At 32.3% G+C, this 11,570-nt stretch overlaps 3 protein-coding genes across 3 annotated transcripts; all 3 read left to right on the forward strand.

The window, feature by feature from the left end:
* The first annotated feature begins 1,847 nt into the window (after nt 1-1,847).
* Nucleotides 1,848-2,553, forward strand: LOC110880096. Its single transcript, XM_022128660.2, has 2 exons — nt 1,848-2,123; nt 2,245-2,553. The coding sequence occupies exons 1-2, from the start codon at nt 1,875-1,877 to the stop codon at nt 2,476-2,478; spliced, it is 483 nt and encodes a 160-aa protein (XP_021984352.1). The 5' UTR covers nt 1,848-1,874; the 3' UTR covers nt 2,479-2,553.
* A 2,785-nt stretch (nt 2,554-5,338) lies between these two features.
* Nucleotides 5,339-9,594, forward strand: LOC110876947. The gene is made up of 7 exons (XM_035977162.1): nt 5,339-5,408; nt 5,957-6,196; nt 6,301-6,552; nt 6,651-7,089; nt 7,194-8,134; nt 8,281-9,500; nt 9,586-9,594. The coding sequence occupies exons 1-7, from the start codon at nt 5,339-5,341 to the stop codon at nt 9,592-9,594; spliced, it is 3,171 nt and encodes a 1,056-aa protein (XP_035833055.1).
* Nucleotides 9,594-11,249, forward strand: LOC110876946 (ATP-dependent DNA helicase pif1-like). The gene has a single exon (XM_022125102.1). The coding sequence runs from the start codon at nt 9,594-9,596 to the stop codon at nt 11,247-11,249; it is 1,656 nt and encodes a 551-aa protein (XP_021980794.1).
* The last annotated feature ends 321 nt before the right edge of the window (nt 11,250-11,570 follow it).

Raw genomic sequence — 11,570 nt, forward strand, 5'->3', positions numbered from 1 at the left:
CATCGGTAATATCATACATTCATAGTTAGGTTTCCATCTGCGATTATGTTACCTTAGATTCAATCGCATATCTGGATCGTTTTTTTGTGTTCATCTTTTAATTCTGGTTAAATGTTTGATTTCATACCCGCTTTGTGTATTTTTTTCATCCTTTTTACTCGAAAATCTTTGTTCTTTATGGTAGTAATCAATCTCTTGAATGTTATACGAGTTTTTGGTATAACATTTTAAGTATGTATAATCTTAGCTACTAAGTGTTTGTTGATGTTAAATTTGTCTCTGATTTAACCGGAAATAAAAACAACATTCGAAATCGTTTGGACTGTAGTTTAGTAATCTATGTTTGCAATTTTGTACTTTTATAAAGTTGTTTATATTGTTACGGTACAATTATCGAAAGTATTCGGTTAGACATTAACTTATTTTGAAGATTTCGTCTTTTTATTAATGGATTTTGTTGTGATTAGATTAACTGTTAATGGGTAGATTTCATGATTATATAGATACATTTTTTATTTATAATTTTTCTTTTTATATTTTTTAACATCCTTTTTCAAGTATTACAATTTTACTATTATCTTTTATACTTGTATAAATATTAAAGTAATGGTGTCATGTTGAACGCATACGTAGGAAGCTGGAATGGTTTATGGATTTGCTGCTCGTGTCCATAACAAGGACAGAAAATCGTTGGTTAGTTTTAATCTTATAAAATTTTGGACCAACATAATTCAATTTTTAATTAATGGTCATTGATTATTCATGTTATAATTAACATTAACATTACATACTGTGTTTCTTTATAGAAACTTCCGGCATTATATGCCGACTGGATTAAACAATTCAACTACCCATCTAAGAATGCTGTCATCCGCACTGTCGATGGGATGATATTCAAAGTAAAAATTATTAAGATTGCAGGCGACTACTTTCTGTATAACGGGTGGCTTGATATGGTCACGTCTTTGAAGTTACCGTCATCTGCCTGGGTGGTTTTCCAATATGAAGAAGCTTTATCTTCGTTTCGTCTCATCTACTTTTATCAAGACATAAATCTTGCGCCGGGAGAGTATTTCTACTACCAACCTGGAAATCCTTGGGACCGTGATAACTGCATGGTACGTATCCCATTTTAAATTCTATGTGTTTAAAATTTTGAAGTGAATAATTGTTTTGAACGTTTGAACTTATATATGTTTGCATATCACGTGTAGTATGTGAGTAGGTTGTTTGTTGATCACAAGATGCTTTCAACTTGTCCATATTATCCTGTTGTGGTACGTTCCTCTTGTAATCGGAAATGGTTCGTTCGTATGGATATTTTTGACAATGTGATGTAGTGAGTAGTACGATAATGAAGATCAAACACGTTGATTCTGTGAATGCCCGTGTCGTTCTTCCCCAACCCCAAAATTCAACCCAAAGGGCTCGGAATTTGAAGTGAAAACTGTTTTTCTCAAAATTCAATTCTGATTGTTTCATTCACTAAAGGGACATATAAATAATGACAGAAATTCGAAACGGGCCTAAAAAAGACAACGGGCCAAACACAAGCCCAAAAACAAAATGCCCAAAATACTTGAAAAAACATAAAAATGGAAAAAACTAATAGAAATAAGCGTTTTTTCGGCCCGGACGATGACCCAAACCGCCATAGGCAGTTTGCAGCAAGATAGAGCTCGTTCTCCCGTTCGTTTTGACTGGTCACACGCCCCAAACGGACCTCCGTAGCCCAAGTTAGAGCCATTTCAGCGAAGCCCCTTTTGTGACGCGATCTTGGGCCTCCAAGTACCGGATGGCCCGCTCTTCTACGCTTGGGCCCGCATCACAATGATATCTATATTACAACTGGTTGGAATCGAATCAAGAAGGAGATGTCTATTACTGATCATCATTTGGTCGTTTTTGAAATGGTTGATTTGCATACATTTGAGATTAGTGTTTTCTGTTGCAAACCCACCCTACTAACTCTACCACCAGAACTTTGTGTTGTCAAAGAAGAACCTACAAATGAGGTGATTGATATTTCTGATGATGACTTGCCTAATCCCATTCCGGTAGTTGGTGTTGAAGAGAGTACGGACGATGAAGTACCGGTTGTATTTCGCGTTGACAATCATTATGTAAGTTTTTGAAATTTACATATTACTTCTGCAATTGCATGTGTTGTTTTGTATTCATTATAAATCGATGACCAATTTAATAACCAATATAAATATTTAATTATTTTATTTTTATTCCTAGCGACTAAAAAAGAAGTGGGCACAGTTGCACGGTTTGGATCGTAAGAGGGATTTGATTATTAAGGACTCTGCCGGTTTTACTTGGGACGTGTCAATTGGTGTCGAGCACTCTGAAGGATATCCGCGCTATAACGTGACTGGTATGAAGAACTTTGTTCGAGACAAACAGTTAGTCAAAGGTTCCGAATTTCATATGGTATACGTAAAAAGTAAAGGTATCTTGATTTACCGTTGACGTGGTGGTGCTTGATCGGATGTGTTGGGTGTTAAAAACAGTATTCTTATCCTTTTGTGTTTACTTATTAGTACATTAGCCGTTTTTGTTGGTATGATACTTTAGATTCACTAACGACATGTTCAGACACTTATTTTTGCATGTTATGTACATGTTTTAGTATTTTCCCTTTCCAACTTCCTCAATCATGTTTTCTAAATCTTTTAACTTTACGGATTTGGAATGTTTGCGTCATGATGTTATGAATGATAACTGTTTGGACGCTTGGTAGGTTGTCAAACTTACTATGATATTGTTACTATAGGAAGATTCTAATTAATTATCTATTAGACAACAATTAATGTTATAAACTTATAACACATCCTAAATTTTCTAAAGTCTACATTGAATCCCGGTTAAATTTAGGTTGCTCTATATTTTATGGCCTTTTTTAAAGTTCTATTTAGACACTTAATTAAAATACGAAGTTTTGGTGTTCATTTAAAATTAATGTTAATACACATAGTTAATACATATTTATAAACTTTTATGATATAATATAGGTTTTCCATTATTTTCCTAAATTAAGTATATGCAAATACACCTTCCAAGTTTTTAATAATTCTTAAATTATTGTTCTCATTTTTGGAAAGTTTTAAAATTCGGTAAATTAGTTTATTGATTGATGATAATAATTATGAGCAAACTAATCCTTCTCTCAACAATTATGACAAATTCGAAGATAAGTTTGCAATATTTTTCAAACATAATATTAACATATTAAAGAATTATAATAAACATAATAATTAATTTCTCATCCCACATATTCCTAGCATATATCTATCCCAATTATATAATCTCACGTATGACAAAATCTTGTAATGAATGATATATATATACATTCCATTTATAATTTTTTTTTTCATATAAATTAACAACAATGTTTTCATTCAATACATATCAACTTCTATAGTTTTTTTCTCTTTCTTCTATAAGGTACTATCGAAATATCTTTTGTAATACCTACTCTCTTTTCTTTTATGATAACGAAGTACTTTAGTTGGTTATTATATGTGTGTTTTTTTTCCTAGGTTTGCTTGTATCATGGAGAATATGCCATTTGAATTGTTGGTAATGGAAATTTTTTTTAGGCTCCCACTCAAATCAGTTGTTCGGTTCAGAAGTGTGTGTAAAGATTGGTATGAAGCACTAACAAGTTTTGAATTTCTGATGAAGCATTGCAGCCGCGTGAATAATAGATTGGTAATATATTTTTTTTCCATATAATAAATGGAAAGAAATTTAATTTGCTATATTTATATTTAACACTCCTTGTAGTGATTGTCAAACTATTTTCGAAATTTGTAACAGGAAAAGCTTCTTGAAGAAGGCATCCATCCTGATCCGTTTCTCATCTGATAATACGAGGGGGCTGTATTTTGTGTCGAATTGTCTTCTGGGTTTTTCAATAAATATCTGTTTTTTATATTTATGGATAATATCGTATTGGATTTTTGGTTTTTTATGTTTGCAAAATGTTCGGTGTTTTATGTTTTCATTATATTAATTCAATGTGACTGATTTCTTATAGCGGTGTTATATTTCATATATGTTCTAATTTTTTATTGGTAAGTAACAAATAATACATCAAAAAAAGGTGTACGGGAAAACTTACTTTGGCCATTATGAAAAGACTATTTTTGCATATATAACACTTATACATAATCAATCATAGCCCAACATACTTAAATACACCCCTTTTTTCAATTATAACAAAAAAACAAACAAACTTATTAGTCAAATTAATTTACATATTATGTGAACTTAATTTTGTAAAATGGATGAACTATAAATTTTACATACATTTTCGGGTTATTTTATTAATATTAAAAATATATTAAATAACTTCAAAACTGGAAAAGCAATCGAATTTTTTGTTTCTACAATATTTAGTCAACCTATCATATGAGTTATATATAGATAAAAGACCACTATATGGAAAGAATTTAAAACCTTATTTAAATTAGGCGTGTATTATTTTATACTAATTGTAAATACAAGTAATTAATAATTCTTTTAATTACAATATTCTAATTAAAGACCACGTATTTTTTTTAACGTAACGAAATTTTTAATATTAATTAGTTTAATTTACTTCCTTATATATTATGAATGTAATTATTAGTTATCCTACATACGTTATATAAATAAGTTCATTGTTTGAATAAAAGTAGTTATCATTTTTGTTATTCATCAACCACTTACTTGAATTCCTTGTCAAAGCATCTAACAGTATCTTTTTTTCGTCTTTAGCTATCCTTTTTCTTTTATTCGTCGTCATACCAACGATTCTACATAACCTCATTTCTCAGGTATCTTAAAAACTCTTATTATGTTATATGTTCAAGTTTTAAACATTGTTAAATTATAATATCCGATGCTTGTAAAATTGTTTTTTTAAGTTGAATGCAATACAGATTCCTGATCATCACCTTATATCATCCAGTCATTCCATATTCTCAAAATACACGGTTACGTAAGTACTAATAACCTGTACATATGCAGATTTACTCATATTACAGATTAAGCATCACCTTATTGCATCACACTAAACCAATTGAGTCACCTATTAACTTCTTATTGTCAATTTTATTAGGTTCCATCCACATTTCTTATATCAGCAACTGTTTTCAAGTTACAAACGTGAAGTAAAAAATGTAGTCATACTTCATACGAATTGGTTATGCATCATTTTAGGGCTTTTAACAATTGCCTAACCGACCTAATTAACACTTTATTATATTTTGATTTTGTTATTCCTTTATATCCTTTTATTATCAATTTAACGTATGTTGTCTGCTTTGACTTATGAATACAGCAAATGGCAAGTAAGAGAAGATTTAAAAATACACCGTTGATTGATAATACTTTAGTCGGGGAATCATCTAACAGTAAGTTATTTTAGTACAATTGATTTTGTTAACAATTACAATTACATGTATTCCATTTGATATTAGTAATCTCTATATATAATCACACGTTAAAAACTATGTGTTTAGGTACGCTTCCAAGAACACCGTTGTCCAATATTTCCAATGGTAAAATTGTTATATTACAAGTTTTTATTGATTGTTGGATCATTATAAATTCATTTATTGTACAATATAAATATATTTATATTTTGTGGACAACTTTTAACCACTAATCTAGGTATATCATTCGCTCATACACCTCAAACAGTTATTGGTATGTTATATATTTCATTTTGTTCAGTTATTTAACGGTTTCATATCATATGTTGTGCTTATTGATTTTGTATATACATAATTTATTAGGTACAAATGATTCAGTTTCGATTAGTTATAACTCAAATGGTATGTCATATCTTAAACTAACTTAATATATGTTATCTCAGTCACTACACTTCTTACGTTGTTATATTAGTTTCTTACACGAATACGATCTAATCTATAGAGTTTTATTAAATTGAATATTTCAGGATTACTTGCTAAAGAAAGAAGAAAAATGCGGAAGCTCTATCTTGATAGCAAACGTTCGAATTCAAAGAAACAAACTACTGGTCCTGTTAGTAGAGGACGCTCAAAAGTCAATAATCGGTCTCAGGTCATCGACAAAGAGAATTATAATTCAAATATTTCTTCATCATCTAATAATTTTCACACCGTGCGGAACTTGAAATATGTAAACACATCAGCATCATCAAGTACCATCACGACAAGTATGTTATCTCATCAACTTTTATTTCGCATTATAGTCTACAAATTTTTAGACTTTATGTATTGCTAAATATATCTCAGTAGCTACTGTATTTTTATTCAGTAGGTGGTCTTCCTTTGAATAACGAATTTACCACTTCTACAAGTACTCGGTTTTCTATTGAGTCAAACATTGTTACACAAAGCAGTAACTCCATTGGTCAATCTTCTTCAACGTTAACAAAGTTGAATTCCGGTAAACAAAAGCTTTTACCTAAGAAACGCCGTATTGATCCTATTCCAATGTTAGATCTTACGTCTGATGATGAGAATGTAGTGTTTGCACCCATCCAAGACCCTTGTAAGGGTGTATCAACAGGTTATACTAATTCTGAGTATTTGTTATTTTTTTATTAGTTACTTATACTGTATTCGTTAATTTATTCATTACTCAGTGATCAATTTGTTTTATGTTAGAATATTTGGATCACGGTAATCAAAGCCTTAAATGTGAGATGTGTGATTCATTGTTATGGACTGACGAAGGTGGTAAAGGGAGAATTACATTGGGTAAGTTAACCTATAGCTTATGTTGTGGTTATGGAAAAGTGGAGCTTCCGGATTTGAAAGAGCCTTCTTCAATATACAAGGATCTATTTGCAAATTCTAATGAAAACAGCAAGTATTTTCTAAAGAATATCCGTCGATATAATTCTATGTTCGCATTCACATCCATGGGTGGAAAAGTAGATTCAAGCATCAATAGTGGGAGGGCACCTTATGTATTCCGTATAAGTGGACAGAATTTTCATACATTAGGTGGTTTGGTACCTGCACCTGGAAAACAGCCAAAGTTCTCCCAGCTTTATATTTATGACACTGAGAATGAAGTTTCAAATAGAAATAAGTTGTTCAGGTATTTCATACAAACTATTGTTTTTTTTATTTTTTTTTATTTACCAATACACAGATGTTATGTTATGTGCTAAATTTAGTTAACACGTCTTTCTTAATTCACAGTGACTCCACAAATAAGTCCGACTTGCATTTAAAGCAAATAGATCTTCATCTCATAAAGTTTTTAAAAGACTTCCTGGATAATAATAATCAGTTGGTTAAAAGTTACAGAATAGCACGAAACCACTTCACTGATAATCCTAATGAGAACTTCAAACTTCGTATCATTTACAAAAGAGATCTTGATGGTCGTACTTACAACTTGCCTTCATCTTCTGAAGTTGCTGCATTGATTGTTGGTGGTATCCAAGAAATAGTTGACCATCGTGATATTGTTGTTGAGTCTCACACTGAAGGTCTTCAACGAATAAGTGAACTTCATCCATCATATCTTGCACTTCAGTATCCAATTCTTTTTCCCAATGGTGATGACGGATATAGAATAGACATTCCTCATAGGGATGGTATAAGTACTTTAAAGAAAATTAGTCCCAAGTGTACAATGAGAGAATTCTTTGCTTATAGAATCCAAGATCGATCAACTTCATTTTCGGTAATATTAAATGCCCGCAGATTGTTCCAGCAATTTTTGGTTGATGCATATACCATGATCGAGAGTGAAAGACTTAATTATATCCGTTTTCAACAAAAACATCTTAGGTCTGAATCATACACAAATCTTCAGAAATTTAAGAATGAAGGAAAAGAGGATCTATCTAACACTGGGGTACGGTTAGTACTACCATCATCTTTTACTGGAGGATCTCGATATATGCAGCAAAATTATCTAGATGCTATGGCTATTTGCAAATGGTTCGGGTATCCTGATTTTTTCATTACGGTGACATGTAATCCTAAGTGGCCAGAGATTATCCGATACCTTCGAAATACTTCTATTAAGCAAGAGGACAGACCAGATATTATGTGTCGTTTGTTTAAGATGAAACTGGATTCAATTATAAAGGATTTGAAAGACAAGAAAGTGCTTGGAGCACTAAGTGCAGGTATAAATACAATGTAAATGTTATTATTATTATTATTATTATTATTATTATTATTATTATTATTACTATTATTATTATTATATTATTATTATTTTTAGTATTAAATTGTTACACTTACTCTAATACTATTAATTTTTTTTTTGTAGCGGTTTATACTGTTGAATTTCAAAAACGTGGGTTGCCACATGCTCACATTTGTATTTTTTTGAAACCTGAATCCAAGCTTCTCTCCGTTGATCACATAGACAAATTCATATCTGCTGAGATACCAAATAAGATTCAAGATCCCGCTCTTTATGCTCTTGTATCCGAGTTTATGATTCATGGCCCATGTGGAAATGCAAATCCCAAGTGTCCTTGTATGGTTGATAATAGATGTTCAAAAAAATTTCCAAAAAAATTCATTAATGAAACAATTACCGATGCTGAAGGTTTCCCTGTATACAGAAGAAGAGATAATGGAAACACCATTATCAAGTCCAAAGTTCAATTGGACAACAGAAGTGTCGTTCCATATAATCCGCTTCTTTTGAAAAGATACCAAGCTCACATTAATGTAGAATGGTGCAATCAAGCGGGTTCTATCAAATATTTGTTTAAATACATTAATAAAGGTCCAGACAAAGCATCGCTTGTGGTGTCAAATGGAGACGGTACAGAAAACGAAAAAACATCAAAGGATGAGATAAAAGCTTATTATGATTGTAGGTACGTTTCCGCTTGTGAAGCTTCTTGGAGAATATTTGCAAATGAAGTTCACTATAGGTTTCCTCCAGTTATGAGGCTTCCTTTTCATATGGAAGGTCAACAAAATGTTGTTTTTGGTGCCGAAGATGATATTGAAGAAGTGTTGGACAAGCCATCAGTCTCTTCATCAATTTTTTTAAAGTGGATGGAGATGAACATAAATAATGAGGAAGCACGGAAGCTTACATATGTTGAGTTTCCTACAAAATTCTGTTGGAAACTAAAGGATAGAAATTGGGCAGAACGTAAAAAAAAATTATTACAGATTGGACGCATTCATTCTGTTTCCCCTGCTTTGGGTGAACCATATTTTCTTAGAATTCTTTTAAACAAAGTCAAAGGACCAAGATCCTTTGAAGAAATTAGAACTGTTGATGGCCAATTGTTTCCAACCTTCAGGGATGCATGTTATGCAATGGGTTTGTTAGACGATGACATGGAATACATCGAAGCTATTAAAGAAGCCAGTTTTACGGGAGATGGTCGGTATATTCGTGCATTGTTTGTCACTTTGCTGTTGTCAAACACATTATCAAGACCTGAATTTGTTTTCGAACAAACATGGAAATACTTGGGGATGACATTTTATATAAAACGAGAAAAGAAACAAAGAACAAAGGTTTGTTTTTGATTTATTAAGCATAATACTATTCATAGTTAGTTTTTCCCACATATTTTAAATGGCTTTACTTTTTGCTGTACAGATCTTGTAATGTCAGATGACAGATTGAAGAACAAGACATTGGTGGAGATTGAGAAGTACCTCATTCGAAATGGGTCCTCTTTGACACGATGGCCAACAATTCCTTATCCTGATTACGATTCGTTTGCAGTTGGAAACAATCGTCTGGTTGACGAAGAACTGTCTTTTAGTGTTCCTGAGGTACAGAGTGAGTTGGATAGTCTAAAATCTTCATTGACTGACGAACAACTATATGTTTATAATCAGATAATGACAGCCGTTGAAGGCGAGAAAGGAGGTGTATTTTTTGTTTACGGATATGGAGGAACCGGGAAGACGTTTTTGTGGAAGACGTTAGCCTTAACCGTTAGGTCGAGGGAGCAGATTGTTTTAAATGTGGCTTCAAGTGGTATTGCTTCACTTCTAATGTCAAGAGGTAGAACGGCTCATTCTAGATTTCACATCCCCATTAATTTAGATGAGAGTTCTATGTGTCACATAAGGCCCGATGGTGATGTAGCTTATCTGCTTAAACAAACTAGGTTGATTATATGGGACGAAGCACCCATGGTACATAGACATGCGTTTGAAGCTTTAGATAGAACATTAAAAGATATTTTTGTCGATAAAAGCAATTGTCAGTCGGATGTTTTGTTTGGAGGTAAGGTTATCGTTTTTGGTGGTGATTTTAGACAAATTCTTCCTGTTATTCCAAACGGAAGTAGGCAAGAAATTGTTAACGCTTCATTGAGTTCTTCCTATATCTGGCCCCATTGCAAGTTACTTACTTTGACCAAAAACATGAGATTGACTGTTGGTGTTTTACCATCTACAATCGAGTCGACAAAGAGATTTGCCCAATGGCTTCTTGATATAGGCGAGGGTAAAGTTGGAGGGGACAATGATGGTGTAGCAACTGTAGAAATACCATCTGATTTGTTAATCACAGATTCTTTGGATCCCATCGAAAGTTTAATTCAATTTGTATATCCATCTGTTCTTGAAAGATATAAGGATCGAGATTATTTTTCTGAAAGGGCGATTCTGACACCAAAAAACGAGGTCGTACATGAAATAAATGATCGACTACTAGAATTGTTTCCTGGTGAACCAACAGAGTACCTGAGTTCTGATAGTATATGTGCGACGGAGAAAGGTATCGATTCATTCCAACAAGAGTTGTATTCACCTGATGTCCTTAATGGTTTAAAGATATCTGGTTTACCTAATCATCGTTTGGTTTTAAAACTTGGAGTTCCAATTATGCTTCTTAGGAACATTGATCAGCAAAATGGTTTGTGTAATGGTACAAGGTTACAGGTTACATTTCTTGGAAAGAGGGTCATAGAAGCTGAAATTATATCAGGTGCTAATGTCGGAACCAGAACATTCATACCAAGAATTAGCATGATTCCCTCCGACAAAAAAATTCCTTTTGCTTTTCAAAGACGACAGTTTCCTGTTGCTGTGTGCTTTGCTATGACGATCAACAAGAGTCAAGGCCAATCTTTATCTAAGGTTGGATTGTTTTTAAAAGAGCCCGTTTTTACACATGGCCAGCTATATGTAGCATTGTCAAGAGTTAAATCAAGGGAAGGTGTGAAGATGTTAATTCTTGATAAGGATGGCAAACCTACCAACACAACAACTAATGTGGTTTACAAAGAAGTGTTCACACATTTATGATATGTGTCTGAATTGAATTTTCATTCTAATAGGTGTACTAAAAATTACTTGAATTGTTGTTATTACTAGAATGGTTGTTATTAGTTATTTTTTATCATATCACCTTACATATGTTGGTGTTTACTAACAGTAAGTAACCTCAGTCACTTATAATTTTATTGAAACACTACTTGAATAACATTTCACATATTCATAAGAGTATAGTATTTTTTAAACGATTTCTTATTGTTTCCATTTATTGTGTTAAGTTATTTCACTAATACATAACTATCACAAAGCAACATAAATTGCATAACATATTTTGTGTGAGTCAAAGGGAAG

This window comes from Helianthus annuus, chromosome 9 (genome assembly GCF_002127325.2).
Source record: "Helianthus annuus cultivar XRQ/B chromosome 9, HanXRQr2.0-SUNRISE, whole genome shotgun sequence".
Classification (NCBI taxonomy): Eukaryota; Viridiplantae; Streptophyta; class Magnoliopsida; order Asterales; family Asteraceae; genus Helianthus; species Helianthus annuus.